Genomic DNA, 19,158 nt, shown 5'->3' on the forward strand with positions numbered 1-19,158 from the left:
CAGTGGCTGAGGGCTGGTCTATAAGGGCTGAGGTGAGGAGCGGCAGGGGCTATGGGGCCAGAGACCAGAGATTCAACCGCAGTCTTGCTGTTGTCCTTGGCGAATCCCTACCGAGAGCCTCAGGCTCCATCTATAAAAGGGGTGGGCAGTCGGTTGCAGAAGTTCTCCCCTGGGCCTAGTGAGGAGCTTACGTGAAAAACGCTGTGCCCTAAGTGGCCCTGCCCACTCAGGTCTCAGTCTCCCTCGGCTGGGCTGAGCTCAGGTTTGGGGCCAAGGGAGGGAGCCCTCAGAGAGCTCCCAGGATGTTAGGGGTGGGGGAGGAGACTGTGCAAAGGGGCCCCGCTCTTGCCTGGACAGCAGGACTTACAAGGGGCTTTCATCCCACCCTAGCCTACAGGATGGATGGTCCCAGTGAGGTAGGAAAGTGGGGCCCCGAGGAGGCAGGCCTCTGCCACCCCTCCCTGGGCCAGCCCCACTAGCCGGCGCTGCACCCGGGTGAGCATTCAGTGCCCCCTGGCGGCCACTGCCTGCAGTAGGGCCCAATCCTGTCCCATACTGAATGCTCGGGAAAAGGAGTCTGGAAAGCGGGCCAGGCTCAGAGTTAGCGGGAGGCAGAGCCCAGGTACCCCAAAGAGACCCACCTCTACAATAAGTGTGCAGCTCTAAGCAAGTGCAAGGTGCATGGCTCCTTCTAGAATGTGCAGTGAAAAATCTGCCCAACTGCATGGGTTTAGGAGTTGATACTTCCAGGCTCCAAACCCAGCACGGCCATGCCCCAGACGCCAGGCACGGAGCCCACGGCTCGTAGCTGGGTTAGCAGTAATGGAGCTACCCACAGCCCCTGCCCCTGACTCTCCATGCCCTGCTCTCTGAGCTCGGTCTGTCCACTTATAAAGGGGAGATCTGGATAACTGTGTTTAGGGATGCCTCTAGCACCTCTCTCCCTCCTTTTGACTGAGATAAAGCCCTCCCCCAACCCCCACCCCAGACCTCACCCCACCCTCTTCTGGGCTCCACCAGGCCCCAGTAAGGATTCAGGAGGATCAGGCTGGAGGTGGATTTATTGACAATACTGCTTTGGGTCAGCAAAGCTTGTCGCCTGCGAACTGCGGTGGGGGCAGGGTGGTGGTGGTGGTTAGGAGGTGCAGATCTGGAGAGCAGAGGGGCCCAGAGCGGGAGGTCAGGAGGGGCCAACGTTGCTTGCGGCATTAGGCCTGCACTCAACACACACTGGCAAGTCGACCTGAGGACAGCCCACGGTGGTCGTGGTTGACACCATACACAGCTCCACACTCTTGGCCAGGGCCCTCCTGCACTCCCACCACCCCATCAAGGGGACAGCACTATCCATGTTACCCTGATGAGGATGCTGAGGCTCTTGGAGGGCAGTGACCTGACACGGTCAGGACTGCTGGGAAGTGGCAGAGGCCGGGACACGGGGTCCTGTGCTCAGATGGTGGCACCACTGATTCTCCAAACCCCAGACCCAGTCCTCATGCCGAGTCCTGTTTCCCCCACAGCCCTCGATGAGCAGTGTCATGGGCCAGGAACACTGTGCCCCTCCCTTCCCTCCCCCACCCGGGTGTGCTTGGAGATGAAGAGCAGGGGGCAGCGCCCCCATGAGAGAAAGGGGCCCAGGGCACAGGAGCGCTGTACTAGTTTGTCCAGAGCAGGGGAGTCGGCTGGAGCCCCGGGCCACAGGTGGTGCGGGGGTGGGCCACAGATGGCCAGGGCTCAGCTGCTGTGGTAGATCTGGAGGCGCTGCGTGATCTCCTGGCGGCACAGTGGGCAGGTGCGCAGTGGCTGGCAGCACTGTTGGCAGCAGCAGACGTGGCCACAGTTGAGGAAGATCATCTGGGCCTGAGGGGAGAGAGTGGGAGCCTCTGGGTCCTGCCCCTGCCTGTTCTCCGGCGATGGGGCAAGAGTCCCCCCAACCTCTTTTTGTCTTTATTAAGAATCTGATACCATGGCCATCACACACCGTCGAACATCACGGAAGTACCCACGGACCACCTATTCTGGCCCCTCCATGCCCTCTCTAACAGCCGCACAGGAGGCTGTAGTGTGCCCAACCAGCCCTGCTATTGGCCCTGGAGGGGTTCCTAATTTTTGCCTTTTGCAATGACCAGCCTCTAGGTCTAAAAACGATTCCAACATCATGGACCAAGAGCCATGTAAGCATGCCTGTGCTTTGTTTCGTTCAGCATGTCCTCTTTTTAAGACATCCTAAGGAAATAGTCAAGAATGTGCTCCCAACTCTGTCCAAGGCTGTTTGGTACAGCACTGCTTGAAATAAACTGGAAGCCACCTACAGGGCCCTAAAGCCGGGGTTTGGTTCAGTTTATAACCAGCACATCCCCCTACATCATGGCATTCCCTGGGCTTAGTGAAGACCCTGCAGGAATTCGACTGCTAACATGGTAGCTTCTTTTAAGTAGGGTCTCTGGGACCAGACCACGGTGGAGGGAAGGGAGGGTTTTTATTTTATATACTATATTGCTTAGTTTTTACAATAAGCATTAGCTTTGTTATAGATTTTAAGTATATGTATTTTAATATTTGAGAAAAAAGAAAAGAGAGAGAGAGAGAGGAGGGGAGGGGCAGGGGAAGAGAGTCTTAAGCAGACTCTGTGCTCAGCAGAGAGCCCAACATAGGGCTTGACCCCACGACCCTGAGATCATGACCTGAGCCAAAATTAAGAACACTTAACCAACTGTGCCACCCAGGTGCCCCTTATTTTGTTATAGATTTTAAAAGATGGTGTTTTAGAAGTGTCTTCAGAGAAAATTGTGTTGTTGATATTAATGACTTGGGAAATCTTCCATAATTAAGTAGGGGGAAAAAAACCCCAACCCCTTTAAAAGAAAGTAAGTCCCAGAAAATGATGTTAACCTTGCTCATATTTCGGTCATGGGATCATGGAAATTTCCTCTATTTTTTGCTTTCCTGGATTTCCCAAAATTTCTAATGAATACAGTCTACTTCTACCACTAGAAACAAGTATATAGAAATAACACTTGTGCCTGGAAAGGCTCAGGATGGGTGCAGGTCAGGCTCGTGGGTGGGGGTGGGGGTGGGGGTGGGGGGGTGGGATTGGGGGCTGCTGCCCTAGACTTACCTCCCGTTCCAGGCACACGACACATTCTGATGTCTGTACCTCCAGCTCTGCTGGGGGAGCAGAGGGGCTCACAGACTCAGGAAGCTCCTCAGGGGCAGTGGGCACCTCCAGGGCCCCAAGGACTTCACCCTTGTGTGGGTTCAGCAGCTCTGTGGGGACCAGCAGGGTAGGCTGAGCCAGGGTCATGCCACCATGATCCCAACCCCTAGGGATCCCCTGGCTCTAGCTGCCACGAGTGGACAGTGAGCTAAGGCGGAGCACTGATCTCACTGTAGGGGTAAGGGCCCCCTTATTTCTCTTCTGAGCCTCATTCCCCTATGTGTGAGATAGGAGGGCCGGCTCACCACAGGGAGGGCCACAGTGCTGGTTATTTGGGGTCTCTGATCCCTGACCATTCCCCCAGGATCCTTCACAGTAATGCTGCAGGTAGGGCTTCTCGCTTTCAGAGAAGAGAAGCCACTTGCCCAAGACCACAGGGAGACTCCATCTGGTGGTAGAGCCATGGGGCAGGAGCCCTTGGTTAGGGGCTGAGGGGTGGCAGGGGTGCTGTGCTCACAGCTGCTCCATCAGGTCTCCCAGGAGGCCACCAGGGAGCAGGGAGAAGGGATGAGAAGTCCCCTCACCCCTGTCCTCATGCTCTGCCCAGGTCCCAACAGACAGGACAGAACCGGCCCTTATAAAATATAGTCTGTTTCATTATAGTTCAACGTACACCAACATCGCCAACATCCCTGAGTCTTCTCTATCACTGACGCCCATCCTCATGCCAGTTCACATTTTCCCATCTATCTTATGGTTTGAATTAGAAGTCTCTATAACTGGAAAAACTTGATTTTTTTAAAAGGCTGTTACAACACTAGGCTCTCTGAAGGTACCAGGTGCCCCCAAACTATCACTGTAAAGGGGCTCTTCTGTATTTAACGGGATATGGTTAGGGGAGCAGGAAGAGGTTGTTAGGAAAAGGACTGAAGGTCCCCTGCCCCTCCTGCAGCCACAGCACCTATGTTTCTCTAGGCCTCCAGGCGTAGGTGGAATGCCTTTATGACTTGCCTTTACCCCTTCGTACATCATCAAAAACATCTTTCCACATCCAAACACAGGCCTGCCCCTGGCACAGTGTTGGGCACCAGGTATGGCTGGTTTCTCCTTCCATTCCAAGGGTTGGGGGTGTGTGGCTCCCAGTGTCTGTATAGTAGCTTCAGAGAAGGTTATAGGATAGGCCTATCTGCACCACCACCCCATTTTTATGGCCGATGTTTTCCATTTGGAAATCCTGTTCCTTTAGGAGGGAGCCTTAAGGACTGCAAGAGGCTAGAACCTGCCCTTAGTTATTGTCCTGAAATGTAAACAGGTGACCACCTCCAGAGCACAGTCCACAAGGGAGGCTGGGGCCTCTGCTTAGGAGAGGGCCTGTACTGGTACCTGGCTGGATCCTGGCTGCATCCAGCAGCTCCTGGACTTTCCGCAGGATCTCATGCTGCAGGCCAGCTTCTGAGACACCCACCTAGGGCAGTTCAAGGAAAAGCAAGTTATGGGCTGGCTAGGTGGGAGCTCACTACCCAGTACAGAGCCACCAGGACTGCCTCCTTCCTGGCTTCTGGCACTTTCACCTGGAAATGTGGAGGCTGGGCCCCTGGGTCAACATGAGGCAGTGCAGCACCACAGCTGTGAAGGTGACCAGGTGGCAGGGAGAGAAACTGAGGCCCTGAAGGAAACAGACACTGGTAGGGGCCACAGTTTAGCATGTGCTTGCCCCACACTGGGGAAGGGACTGCGCTGACAGCTTTACCTCCGTGACCGCACATCCTCCCCATGACCACAGGTAAGTCAGGATCCACTGTCCTGAGTCACAGGAAGGAGCAGGTAGTTCCCACTGAGGCCAAGCTGCTGAGAAGCAGTAGTGCTGGAGTCACACAGCCCCTCTCAAGCCCTTTTGAGCCTCAGTTTCTGGGCCAAGGGGCAGGCAACACAGCAGACTGGTAAACAGCATCAGACCACCCACGCCTGAGGCCTGGTTCTGCTGTGTGACCTCAGGCATGTCACTCCCTTGCCGTATCTGCTTCATCTGAAAAATGACAAGGATGATACCTATCTGCCTGGGCTGTTGGGAGGGCTCAAGGGATTAGCACATGAAAAGCACTTAGAACAGGGCCTGGCACTGGTAAGTGCTACAGGGATGTTGGTTGTCCTCATCATTCCGTTCTTTCGAAGAGTAAATGAACTAATGCAATGCAGAGCTCACTTCCTACTGAGAATATAACCAGGCTCGGGCAGTGCTGCCATGAAGTCTGTAAAACCGGGGGGTTGGGGGGTGGTGGCACAGGGTTGGACGAGACAACCTCCAAGGACTTACCCTGGGCCTACAACATGAAGGTCCTATCTGAGTGTGTGTATGTGTGTGTGGAGGGGGGGCAGTCTGGACTCAGCAGAACCCACATCCCTGGATTTTCTTAGGCACATGGCATGCAGAGTACACCTGGCAGGGGGGGTGGTAGTTAGGGACCATGAGGTGGGTGTGCTGGCCATCTTCCAGATGGCAAGGGGGCCCCTGGGACATTTGCTAATGGCAGACCTCACTAAGAGCTGCAGGAGAGCAAGTGGACCCCTGGAGGACCGGACAGTGGCCGTGAGGGGCTGCTGCTTCCCACCTTGGCCAGGTCCCCAGGGCTCATCCGGCTCAGCATATCCAGGGAGATGCGGTGATGGGCAAAGATGGGCAGGTAGTGTTCCGCCGACAGATCCACCAGGAGGGCTGCCAGCTGGCGCTCCAAGCCTTCTTCCTGCAAGACAGACCCGCAGGAGAAGCTGAGTGCACTGCATATATGACCTCGTTATTTACGATGGCAAACAAAGGCTCTAAGTAAATTTAATGTCACAAAGTATTTTCTTGGAATTTTTTCTACAAAAATGCACATGTGAGCACAGAGATAAAGGCACAAGAAAGTTCACTGCCACTCTGGCTGTGAACTTGAAAATGCTCAGCAATCACATACCCATCAACAGGGCTGTTTAAATAAATGAGGGTTCACCAAGATACTAAATACTACACAGTTATCTGGAAACAGTGAGGAGGTCTATTATATATACATGGCTAGAGAACTTGGCTTGTAGAGAATAATGGCTTGTCATTATTTTTTTTTAAGATTTTTATTTATTTATTCATGAGAGACACAAAGAGAGAGAAGCAGAGACACAGGCAGAGGGAGAAGCGGGCTCCATGCAGGGAGCCTGATGTGGGACTCACCCTGGGGCTCCAGGATCAGGCCCTGGGCTGAAGGCCACGGTGCTAAACCGCTGAGCCACCAGGGCTGCCCTGGCTTGTCATTATTTTTAAGAGAAAAAAGATTTGCTGAGATAGTGTGTATACACAGAAACAGACACACACACACACACACACACACACACACACACGCTCCATTTTAATTAAATAACAAGACAAAACAAAAGCCAAGCATGTGTATACATGTGTGTATGTGCACACTTCAGGGTAGGGGGAACCACATCTGTCCTGCCCCCAGCAGGGGCTTGCAGGCAGCTCCTGCTGCCCGCTCACACACGGGCATGCTCACAGGCTCTGCCCCACACAGCAGTGCAGCTGCCTCCCCTTCATCAGAAGGAATGCACCCTCTCTTTTTTGTCCCTGCCAGGGCCCAGCACAGGACCTGGTACACTAGTTACTGGAAAGCTCACGCAGCAGGACATCACTGAGGCACAGGAGGGCTCTCTGCAAGTGTGGAGGCCAGCAGTCCTTACCTGCAGCTTTAAGGACAAGGGCTTCTGGTTCAAAAGCCGTTGATACTGAATCAGCCAGTAATTTTCCTGTTTGGTTTCGCTTTTGGCTTCTAACTCTGTCTGCCAAGGTCAAAATAGGCATCAATAGGTCAGTAAATAAAAACTATAATGACAGTGATGCTTTCAAACAATGGTCTCAGCAGGTGGAAGGTGCTTGGTATTTTACAAAGAACTTTCCCAGCCACCACAGTGTCACCACTTATTAAACTACTGAACCTGGAAAGGCAGGAAGTACCTCTGCCCCCAGTTTCCTGCCACAAACAATCTCAGCCAGGGAACACCTGGGGTTGAGGCCCGACTCTGGGCTTTGGATGCTTGCCACCAGGCTCTGCGGGGCCCTGCTTGAGCACACACTCTGGTGACAGGCAGGGAGAGAAACAGGATTCTAAGGACGACATGAGCTTCTGGAGTGGGCTTTGCCCTTCTGAAAAAGCTGGAGAATGAGACCTGCTATGGAAACAGATTCTTTCATTCTGCCATGAACAAGTAGTCACAGGGTGTTGTTCTGACCACACATGGTTCTAGGTGCTGGGGCCAGGGCCACGACAAGGGATGGGAGCAGTGATGGCAGCAGTTAATATCCTTAGAGCACTACGTGACAGATCCCACTTTGCACCAAGGTCCCATTTTCCTTAATTTGCACAGCAACATGAAGGGTGAGGAAAGGGGGGTTCAGGGGAATTAGGAAGCTGCCCAGTTAAAAGAGCTGCGCAGGGTCAGGACTTGGACCCAGGTCTGTTCTGCCCTGGGACCTGTGCTCTGAGCAAGCCAGGCCACCCAGCCAGGACTGTGGCCACACTTGGGGGACAAATGAGAGGTGGGCAGCAAGACTCTGACACAGGCCTTTCTCCAGTCCCCTTGGGGCTTGACTGTCCTTTGGTCATCCCTCCTAGACCTTGCCAAGCTGCTCCCATCCCTCTGCCACCCATGGCCCTCCCGGGCTGCAGATACAGCTCTCTTCTGACGCCCATGACCCTGACACAGTCACCATCTGCTGAGGTGATGCTTCCTCCCCTGGATGGTGAGTCCTCTGAGGCCCCTTGAGGGTAGAAGCACAGGACCAGAGCATACGGCCACTGCTGCACGATGCTAATGCATTGTTCATAGGGGATGGCCGTAAGGCATCGTGAGGAACAGGCAGCTTCTGGTTGGACCACACACACCACATAGGTTCACATGAGGCTGTTAAAGCTGGTCTCGCTCTTCTCTGCACAGGCCTTCCACCCACAATGGAGCTCAGAGATTGTCTGGAGTATTAATGACACCACAGGAGTGACTTAGGTCTCTGAGCTCTGGCCTCTGTCCCCAGTGCTCCAATGCACACGGGGTCTGGAGGAAGTGATCCCCACTTGCCATCCCTAAACAGGGCTCTACTACCCTGACAATGTGCCAGAGTCAAACCCATTTGGGTACAGGGGACAGGTGGGCAACTCCTATCAAAAGATTATTAAACAGCCTACACTGGACACAGAAAGTCCTCTCCTGGGCATCTCTCCTAAATAACTACTCATGGCTGCTCTCAAGACTTAGCTACAAAGACAGAGAGAATTCCTTAGAAAAGTAAAAAACTGGAAGTAGTCTGAATGCTTGGCCATGGGCGAGGACGGCCCATCCAATGCAGCCAGGCAGAGTGTAGTGGGCATTTTAGGGACATGAGAAGAACAGATACAAGCAAGCTGCTCCTAAAGGGGCATGTGCCATCTTACGGTTACAAGGCACACACAGGCACAGCTATAAATATGCATTGTAGAGTTCAGAAAACACATCAAAACGTTAGTATTAGATAACTCTCAGAAGTGAGAATCTTTTCCTTCATATGTTCCGTTTTTTTCTTCGATGAGCAACTAACTATTACTCGGAATAACAAAAATGCTTCTAAGAATGGCGAGTGTGTTTAGGGAAAGTGAATCCATGTGCAATGCAGAATGAACACAGAAGCCAAGCGCACCAGGATTTCTCGGAGCTCTTCCTCTCGTCGCGTCTTTTCCTTGAGGAGCTGCTGGAGCAGGGAGCTCAGGGCCCAGCGCTGCTCGGAGATCATCTCCTGCAACACAAGACCATGCCCAGTACCGCTGGAGGCTCACAGCTCTGGAGCGAGCCAGGAGTCCCCTTCACTGGGTGACAGATCCCCCTACTTGTTTCTAAGCTGGCAGCCAGGACCCCACACTGGGCTCAACTCAACTGGGCAGAGGGCTGGGGGACAGAGCCGAGGAGCCCCTATGCCTGGGTATTCCCTCCCTGTCTTCTCCCCGTGGGGGTCAGGCCAGGCGTGGGATCCAGTGACTGATGACTGTGAAAGGATAAGAAACAGCAAACAAAGGAAATGACAAGCCACAAGTACATGACTGCAGTCTCACGGACGACAGAGCATGTGGGTGGAAGCACAGGCAGGGAGGGTTGGCATGTAACCCCACAAATCTGGAAGGTTCCACCCAGATGGAGGCACATGCAAACTGGAGTGAAGCCCTGCTTATGTCTATGTTCTACTTGTTTCTTACTCTTGGAAACCCATGGAAGCCCCCCAAACAGGAGCCCCACAAGTGCTCTCTAATGGGCAGGAGACATGGGCACCTGCCAAGCATGGTGGCTGCATCTTCTTGGAGAACTCCCCTATCCCCTCATCTCTGAAGACCCTGCCAAGGCTCACAAAGGGCTTTGCGTTGGCAAGCTTGCCCCCAGTATGATGTCCCTATGACACAGGCTGGGCCTAGATGATTATTTCCTTTTATGGAGGGGAGAGATGGAGGCCTAGGAGGGAACGTGACCTGCCTTAGGTCACACAGCACATCTGTGGCAGACCTAAGACCAGGACTGTAGACTTTAGCGCACTTTGACTGAGTCGAGAAGCCATGAGACAATTTAAGACTTCTCGGAACAGACACAGAAACAGGGACAGGGACAGACAGAAGGCTCTGCTCAGAGGCCCGATGTAGGGCACAGGTCTTCACGCACCATTGGTCTATCTGCTTTTGGACATTTGGGCAGAGGTCACACCTGCCTGTCCAAGTCACACAGCAGGACTACAAAGGACAAAGCCCAGGTCCCGGACACCAGGCATAGCCTGGTGGAATGCCACCTGCCGGTCTGTACCGCACCCTCCCCTCCCCGCCCCCGGCTCTATAAGCAAGACACCCAGGCTAGAGCTCCCAGAGAAGCCACCTGCAGGGAGTGACATAGTAACAGCTGGGCCCTCTCCTCCAAACATCCTTGGGACACCAAGAAAGCTCCTTCCCCAGAGGATGTCTGCCCATAAGTTGAACTAGCACCCCAGAAGCATGGCTTAAAGAAGACAGGGAGTTCAGCAGTGACCCTGCTTCAAAACAAAGAAAATGCAGAGATGGAGATGGGCCCAGGTGAGCCTTGGCAATGAAACCCTCCTTCCTCTGACCCTCCTGATGAGCAATAAGCTGCCCCAACCTTAACCCTGGCCTGCACTGGGCTTGCCCCTTGACTATGCTCCCATCACAGCCACAGAGGAGACTGCCTGCCTGCTGGGGAGCCACTGTGGGGAAGGAGGTGGGGAGGGAGGGGCAGGCAGGAAGCCCTACATACCTGCAGTGCCTCTGTGTCCAGGGATTTCCTCTTTACCTCCAGCTGTGTCAGCTGCAATAACTCAGTTTCTATTAACTTAATCTAAACAGAAGATGAAACAGGGTTTTTTTTTTTTTTTAATTCACATTAACCAAGGTTCAAGTCTGAGCTGCTCTCTGAAGGGCAAAGGGGGGATGTCTAAGAAACATTTCTGGGGGCTCAGGAATGAAGGGAACCTGGGTGCCTTGGGAACCCCCTCAGTGGGGCTTTGAAAGAATTAGTGATTTCAGGGCCCTGAGGGCTTGGGAGGTGCAGATGGGCCTGTCCTGGAAGGCCCATTCCAGAGAGGCTCCCGGTTTATGGACTGGAGATGGGCCTGCCTTTAATGTTCAGGCCCAAGGGCAGAATGGACACAGGTCCTCACTGAGCCTTGCACTCGCCTGAAGTCTCTTGCTTCCTCTAACTGGTGTCATAGAGGAGAGCAAAGGGTAAATGGATTAAGAACAACGATGGTAGCAGCTGATGCTTCTAGAACATTTTGTGTGCAAGGCTTGTACTATGAACTTTATATCACATCATCAAATCTTCCCTGGTTATTAGGAGGCATTATTGCCTCCATTTTATGGCATTGAGGAAGCAGAGGCTCAGAGAGGTTAAGTCACTTGTTCCAGAACACAGAGCAGGTTGGGGAGGGAGCCCTTTCCCAGGGCTCTCCAGGCTTGGGGTCTGAAGGGCAACAGCTGGCTGGCTGGGTCAGAATCACCCATGAGGAGGATGTCTGGGGGTCAGACACCACACCCAGTGACTTCTCCACCCTGAGCCTGTGACCCTATGGCCCCTGCCTCTAAGTTTCTATGGTCCCACCAACCCCTGGTCAGAGGAATGAGCTTCATGTCTGGCAAGGTGGAATTGAAATTAAAGGGAAATAAAAAGGTAAGTCTGCTTTGGTAAAAAACAAAACAAAACAAAACAAAACATGCGAATATGTAGAATTCAAAGTGTGCCAAGTAGGATGCAATGAGCACTCCCACAGCCTGAAAGCTCACTCTGTCTCTAGCCCATGCACCCATGACCCGCTTGCCCTCCAGAAAGCCCAGAGGGTCTGACACAGCCCACTAGGGAGACCAGCCCCTAGGCCAGCAGTAGAGCCTAGACTAGAGCACAGCTCCCTCTAGGTGGAGCAGCCCCTCGGGGACAGCAGGCACCCCTCTGTCCTGGTGGGACACCTGACCTTCCCCAGCTCCTCAGTCTGAATTGACGGGGGTGGCTGGGGTGGAGCTGACTGCCTTTTCCCAGAGAGGGGTTCCTGCCTGGGGCACAGTGGACGCAGAGGCCGCCCAAGCAGTCAAGGCTGCCCACAGGCAGCATGAAAAATAGCAGTACTGGTTACAATGTGGGGAGAGGGGGTGGGAATGGGTATCTGAGCTGGCGCATGAAAGCCACCTCTGCAGTCTGGGAGAGCACGCAGGATGGAGTTGGTGGGGGCCACAGCTCCAGCACTCACCTGCTTCCTGATCTGCTGGTGCATCAGGTCTTTCTTCACCTGGAGAGCCTCAAATGCGGCCTTCTGCATGGCGCTCTGCAACAGAGATCACCGGCCGCTTGGAAGGGGCCCAGGCCAAGGGAAAACACAATCTGCTCAGAAACACCTTCATGCAGGACTTCTCTGTCTCTTAGGGGGAACATAACTCTTCAGTTCACATGTTCACATTTAAGAAATAATACCTATGAAAGGCTTACTGAGCCAGACACTATGCTCAGTGCTATTCCTGCATCGTGCACTGAATTTCCACAACTGGTGACATGGGTGCTTTTAACTGCCCCATTTCACTGATGCTGTTTGGAAGAAGGCTGTTGGCGCTCTCCTGTGGGCTCCACCTCAATGGAGTGGTCGCCACGTCCTGCCCCCTAAGTCCTTACAACGGAGCCACACAGCATGGGTAGTAGGTGCCTGCCAGGGCAGTGGGGGATGTTTCTCTAGATCTCAGAGATCAGAAAACCACCACTCTCTCCCTCTCCCTGCCCCCCTTTCCTGAGGGTCTGTACACTTCTAAACATACTAAGTATCTTTGGTCTTATAAGCTAAGGACAGGGCTCTATGCAGACTTCTGATGCTCTGCCTCAGGCTCCCTGTGCCCAGCTTGAGCCCCCGCCCTCACACCCTGGGCCAGGGCTCACCTCCTGTAGGATCTGGCTGATGGCTTTGTTCTGATCCATCTGCTGCCATGACAGAATCTGCTGGAACCGCTCATCCATTTCGGCCATGCTGACAGAAAGACAGCAAATTAATTCACTCTCTGAACATTTTCTGAGCATCTACCAGGGGCCAGGAACCTTGGAGATCAAGATAAACCATTAACTCATTCAATGATACTCAAGAAGCACCTGCTAGGGGCTAGATCCTGGGACAGACATGGAGTTTGTCTTAGAAGGAAGGTGACAGAGTTGGTGTATCTAGGTCCTCTCATCCACCCCTCCATCAGAATCCCCTCTGCACTGCTCTTTGAAGTGGTGGCCTGCTTCTGCCCTCCCACCTCTACCAACAAGGAGCTCATGACCTCCCAGGTGAGCCACCTGGGACAGGAGAAAGCTCTCCTTCTGAGGCAGTAACATCCATGCCCTACCCTACATCCCCAGCATTTCTCACCCTGGCCGTGGATTTGCTCTTAGTCCAGTAGAACAAGTCTAGTGATTTTGGCACAAAAATCCAAACCCTGAAGCCCTGCATATATATGTCCATACTTTGGCAGAATCTTGGTTTTGAGTTTATTTAATAATAACAGCTGTTATTTATTGGGCCCTCTTGTGTTACTAGTGCTGGACACTACGTTCAGTGCTGTAGCAAACATCATGCTCATTAAATTCTCCAGCAACTCCAGGGTAAGGTACTGTGACTTATCCCCATTTTTATGATAAGACAGAGGCTCAGGAGGGAAATGGACTGGCCCAGCACTTCATGGTTACTAACAGAAGGAGAACCAGAGTCCAGGTCAATCTGTCACCAGTGCCCACGCTCCTAGGCTCTACCACAGGGAAAGGAGGGAGAAACCCTTGTACCTGTGAGGACACAGGGGAGGTTAGCAGCTGTGCCAGAGCCTCCCAGATAGGGGGAGAAACACCAGCGCAGCCAGTGCTCCTGGCCCATCTCCTGAGCATGGAGAGCTTTTTTCCACTGGCTGTACTGACACCTGTGGCTCCTTCAATAGACTAACCCGCAGCAATGCAGCGAACTTGGCCAGCCAGACCCCCAGCTGCTGCCAGTGTGAGAGCAGCCCTATCAATATCCCCTCCAGGGCACCCTGCTCCCAACCTCTACAGACCCTCGGAGGTCGATGAGTGCACCATGGTTAAGAGTACAGCCCCACTGTCTGGGTTTGAACCCTGGCTCTGCCACCTGCAAGCTGTGTTTCCTTGAGTATGTCACATGATCTCTGAACCTGAGCTGTGGTGGCAAAACAGGGCTAATAACACATAACGTCACAAATTCAATAAGCCAACACATCCTTTGGCTGAGTGCCTGGCTCACAGGAAGGAAGTGCAGGAGACGGGGGAGTGACTGCTGTCACTATACCAGAGCCTGACCAATCATGGGGTCCAGCTAGAGGATTCATAAAGAGCAGTCACCACTTGCCCCTGACACACAGCCAAGGCTGGCAGGAGGGATGGCTCTGCCCAGCGCTCACCCCACGGTCTGGGCCCAAGCGAGCGCCCTCAACACAGGAAGCCTCTCCTTACCTTACCTGGAACAGGCCTGATGGACCAGGCTCTGCCTCTGAGACTCGTAGGTCATCTGGATGAGCCGGTTCTTACAACTCTCTGTCAGCATCTGCTGCATGGCGGCTGAGGAAACATGGGGGCGAGGCTGAGAAAGGAGCACCACTCCTGGGGGTGAACCTTGGAGGGTTCACCTCATCAGCCACCTTTAAAAAAACAGTTTTTTTAAAAAAAAGATTTTATTTATTTATTCATGAGAGACACAGAGAGAGAGAGAGAAAGAGAGAGGCAGAGACACAGGCAGAGGGAGAAGCAGGCTCCATGCAGGGAGCCCAATGTGGGACTCGATCCTGGGTCTCCAGGATCACGCCCAGGGCTGAACGTGGCATTAAGCCGCTGTGCCACCTGGGCTGCCCTAAAAAACACTAAAAAAAAAAAAAAAAAAAAAAAAAAAAAGATTTGAGAGCCCACACATGCACAAGAGCAGGAGGAGGGGCAGAGGGAAAGGGAGACAGGATCTCCAGCAGATTCCCTGCTGAGTGCAGAGTTCAACGTGGGAGTCGATCTCATGAACCCGGAGATCAGAACCTGAGTCGAAACCAAGAGTCAGATGCTCAACTGATTGCGCCACCCAGGTGGCCCCTTGGTACATTTTTGAACTATGGAAGTAATTTAAACTTGAAAAGGCTAATTGTAAAACACCAAACAGTACACACACACACAAATCTTTTAGACTTCATTACCCAGAGATATTAATTTTGATATACATTCTTCTAGTCAATTTTTAATGCATATATATAGATTTTTAAAAAATTAAGATGAAAGAGCTGAAAGAGAACAGAACAGATATTTGTATACCCATGTTCACACAGTGTTATTCACAAAAAACAAAAAGGTGGAAACAACCCAAGTGTCCACTGATAGATGAACAAAACATGGTGTACACATAAGCGGAATACTACTCGGTCTTTAAAAGGAAAGCAGTTCTGATGCCTGCTACAACACAGATGACCCCCGAGGATGTTCTGCTGAGTGAAGCCCGTCACAAAACGACAAAGATGGTAGGATTCCACTCACAGAGGGTACCCAGTGCTGTCAAATTCAGAAAAACAAAGTGGAGTAGGGGTTCTACACAGGCTGGGAAGGGGAGAGGGATGGAAGATTTTTGTTTACTGGGGACAGAATTTCAGTTGGGGGAGATGAAAATGTTCTGGAGATGGAGGAGAGTGGTGGCTGCACAGCAGTGTGAATGGGCTTCATGCCACAGAATTGTACAATTAGAAATGGTTAAAATGGCAAAGCTGGGACGCCTGGGTGGCTCAGTGGTTGAGCGTCTGCCTTTGGCTCAGGGTGTGATCCCAGGATCCAGGACTGAGTCCCACATCAGGCTCCCTGCAAGGAGCCTGCTTCTCCCTCTGCCTAGGTCTCTCTCTCATGAATAAATAAATAAATCTTTTAAAACAATTGTAAAGTTTAAGTTATATATCTTACTACAATAAAAAATGAAAATGTTACCACACTAAACACCACTTCTCAGTTTTTGTGACTCTTTCCCCACGTCCACATAGCAGTGTGAGGTGCTGGCAGCAGAGTACAGTGGGGCAGGATCACCAAAGTTTATTTAGATAATCCTCTATTGGGGGGCATTTGGTCTCTTTTGCAATTATTAAATGATAAACATCCTTGTGCTAACAATCTTGTGCAATCTGATTATTTCCTAAGATTAATTTTTAAAAGAATACAGTTTTAAGGCGATGAATAATAGGAGCCACCTGTTCTGCCCTCCAGAAAGAACCTGCTGATTCCTTTGGCAGGACACAGGACAGTCTGATACCATATGTCCCCAACAAGCATTATTATTACATTCTCTGGACTTTTTGTTGTTTTTACTGAAAATTTTTTTTAGTTATAAAAATACCACTTGCTCGTTTTTAAAAAGCTAAGTAAGGGGCGCCTGGGAGACTCTGTTGGTTAAGCATTTGCCTTCAGCTCAGGTCATGATCCCAGGGTCCTGGGATCGAGCTCCTGCTGAGCAGGGAGCCTGCTTCTGCTCCCTCTCCTCACTGCTCGTGCTCTCTCTCTCTTCCTCCCTTGGTCTTAAATAAATAAATCTTAAAATTAATTATAAGCTAAGTAATAACCAAGTTTGAAAAGCTGGAAACAAGAGTCCCCGGTACTGATACTATTCCTGATCAGTCAATTTTGTAAACATCCTTCTGGAGATGCAAACAGGTTTTCTTTTATATAAATAGTGGAGAACAGTGACCTTAAAACAGGGACATAAGGACACCTCCTCAGGAAGTAGGGAGGTGAAGTAGGGTATGGAAAATGCTTGGCATAGGGCCTGGTACACAGTGTTGTACAGTATCCCACTCCAATATCCAGGCTTGGGAGGACAGGGCCAGCCAAGAAGAATCATGGCTTATTTTACAAAACAAGGAACAGACTCCTTGTCTTCCTTGGCACATGGCTTGATGCTCTCAGTGCTCACAATCAGGCAGAAAGGCCCCCCTGCCCGCCCCATTAAGTGTGGGCACAGTGTGGTGCCCTAGGGCCAGTATGGGGAACTCCCAGGAACACAAGAGAGGCCAACCACAGCTTTTGATAACAGAAACCCTATGGCCTTTGTGAAATGCTTAGTGCCAGGCATAATCTCATCTGACCTTCAAAATGACCCCAGGAGGTAGAGAATTATTCTCCCTATTTCGTAGATAAGAACACTGAGGCTGGGGATCCCTGGGTGGCTCAGCGGTTCAGCGCCTGCCTTTGGCCCAGGGCGCAATCCTGGAGTCCTGGGATAGAGTCCTGCATCGGGCTCCTGGCATGGAGCCTGCTTCTCCCTCTGCCTGTGTCTCTGCCTCTCTCTCTCTCTCTCTCTCTCTCTGTGTCTATCATAAATAAATAAATCTTAAAAAAAAAAAAACAAAAACAAAAAAGAGAACACTGAGGCTCTGAATAGTCAGGGGCCAGGAATGGCCCCGAGGTCATATGGCTTGCTCCAGAGTTGGCCTGACCCCGGAGCCCATGCTTCACTGCTGGACTTTAACTGCCCCTCTCGACCCTGCTATACCTGGCCAAAGGGAGAAGGTGGTCTCTCCTGCCCCCAAGTCAGACAAGTTCTGTTCCCAGGACCCCAAGCCCCTCCCCACTTACAGGCAATCTCACGTTTCCGCAGGTTCTCAGTCTCCTCCTGGGTTATGGACATCAACTGTTCCATCCTTATTCTAAGGGGAAAAAAAATCCATCCGTTTACTCAGCAGATTTAACACTTCCCACAGGGAATCCCATCTGATGAACACCACCTTCTCCAGGAAGTCCTCCTTGAGGTGCCAACCTAAACAGGCTCCTGTTATATCCCATACTTCCACAGGAGCCCTGTTTACCTCCAGCCTTGTAGACATTGATTCTGGCATAAAAAGATGAAAACTCCCTTAGGAAAATGGGCAGAGGACACAAACAGCCACTTCATAGATGCTTAAATACAAGGAACCAATAAACACATGGAAACACATGGAAAGAGCTTTACATTACTAATCACTAGAGTACAGTCTTTCTACCTCCCAGGGTGGGATGTCAAGGAAGGTGAGGAGTGCTGACGGCAGCAGTGAAGGGGAAGCAGGCATTTTCAAGTACTGTGAAGAGGAGCATAAGCTGGTAAAACATCTTTTAGAAGGCCATTTGGCAAGACCTATCGAAAAGCCTGAAAAGAAAACCTTCAAAGATATTCACATAAACGCATACGGATATATTCAGGAGATATTTACTACAACAGCGTTTGTAATGAAGAAAACCTGGGAACTTACATGTCCCACGTGAGCACTAATTAGGATATAATCACTTAGTGGAATACTCTACAGTTATTACAAACGAGGCTTTGGGCATGGGAAACACATCCATGATACAGTAAATGAAAATTAAAAAGGTCATCGGATGCATGTACGTGCACACTGCATATGTAGGCGTCGTTCCCCACAGTAAACTAGTAACAGTGGCTTGCAAGGAATATCTTTTCATCTTTCTGCACATTGCACTTCATTGGAAGGAGCGTCTGAGCATCTCTGCCTCCTGCCCAGGCCCACAGGCTCCTCAAGAGAAGGCTGCAACTGGTGCGCTGCTGGAGCCGCAACCCTGCCCAAAGGGCCCAACAGGGAGAGGGTGCTTGGTTGGCGCGTGCCAGATAAACTGGCCACAACCCGGCTTGGCCTTGACCACCTCTGGCACCGCAGCACTGCTGCTGAAGTGGCCAGGGGAGGGGGCTACCCCCCAGGAGTTCTTCCCAAGCAGCCAGGTGCCTAGAAGGCCAGCACAAGTACCACAACAAAGTCCACAGGGCTATTTTGGGATTCCAGGGAACTCCTGGTTATCTGGGATTCCAGATAATCCTTGGGAAGGTGGGGGGGGGGGCGGCGGTAAGGAGAGAAGACGGAGGGAGAGGCGGAAGAAGAAAGCTTCCTTCTCAGCTACCATCTTTCCTAATTACTAAAAGGGGGAAAACACAAAGGGAAAAACCCAAAGATCACCACCTCTAATTTCTGCCTCAGAAACATTTGGTAAACCACTCAGCGTGGCTCCTTTTGGTCTCTGAGCATAGATACATGCTTTCTTGAAGAAATCCTATTCTGCTTTAATTGCAGCCCCTACTTGACTACTTCGCAACAACTGTGTTTCTCTTAATAAATGGATTTTTCTCTACATTTTTATGCTAGTAATACAGTTTGACGTTATAAATACTTTTGTCTCAGTTTTTCTTATGAATGTACGTGTGTGTTAAACTTACAGGCGGTGATTCTTTTTGATTCAATATTCCCTAAGGAGGTGAATATCTCCTTAGAGCTTTAGGAAAACTTTCTGGCATAAACCTCGAGAATCACAAGGCCTCTCCCTGAGCCCCTCCCCTAACCCCAAGGTAATGTGGAGAAAGTGCTAGAGCAAAACACTAACCTTTCATTTTCCAGTGACTTCAAGATCTCAGAACTTTTCTTTTGCCTGTAGAGAAAACCAAA

At 51.4% G+C, this 19,158-nt stretch overlaps 1 protein-coding gene across 5 annotated transcripts in view; it reads right to left on the reverse strand.

The window, feature by feature from the left end:
* Positions 1-1,043: 1,043 nt before the first annotated feature.
* The window catches only part of LRSAM1 (leucine rich repeat and sterile alpha motif containing 1), a 39,196-nt gene continuing 21,081 nt past the window's right edge, over positions 1,044-19,158 (reverse strand). For 4 of the 5 annotated variants that reach the window (XM_038549301.1, XM_038549302.1, XM_038549304.1 and 1 more), the window contains 12 exons: positions 19,097-19,141; positions 17,309-17,379; positions 14,182-14,281; positions 12,620-12,707; positions 11,946-12,020; positions 10,463-10,543; positions 8,859-8,954; positions 6,872-6,970; positions 5,767-5,898; positions 4,541-4,622; positions 3,119-3,267; positions 1,044-1,860 (listed from right to left, as the gene is read on the reverse strand). In XM_038549301.1, coding sequence (XP_038405229.1) covers positions 1,735-1,860; positions 3,119-3,267; positions 4,541-4,622; positions 5,767-5,898; positions 6,872-6,970; positions 8,859-8,954; positions 10,463-10,543; positions 11,946-12,020; positions 12,620-12,707; positions 14,182-14,281; positions 17,309-17,379; positions 19,097-19,141 — 1,144 coding nt within the window. In that variant the 3' untranslated portion in view covers positions 1,044-1,734. The remainder of the gene's footprint in view (positions 1,861-3,118; positions 3,268-4,540; positions 4,623-5,766; positions 5,899-6,871; positions 6,971-8,858; positions 8,955-10,462; positions 10,544-11,945; positions 12,021-12,619; positions 12,708-14,181; positions 14,282-17,308; positions 17,380-19,096; positions 19,142-19,158) is intronic. The other variant, XM_038549303.1, reaches the window with a different exon arrangement.

Source organism: Canis lupus, chromosome 9 (genome assembly GCF_011100685.1).
Source record: "Canis lupus familiaris isolate Mischka breed German Shepherd chromosome 9, alternate assembly UU_Cfam_GSD_1.0, whole genome shotgun sequence".
In the NCBI taxonomy this organism is placed as follows: Eukaryota; Metazoa; Chordata; class Mammalia; order Carnivora; family Canidae; genus Canis; species Canis lupus.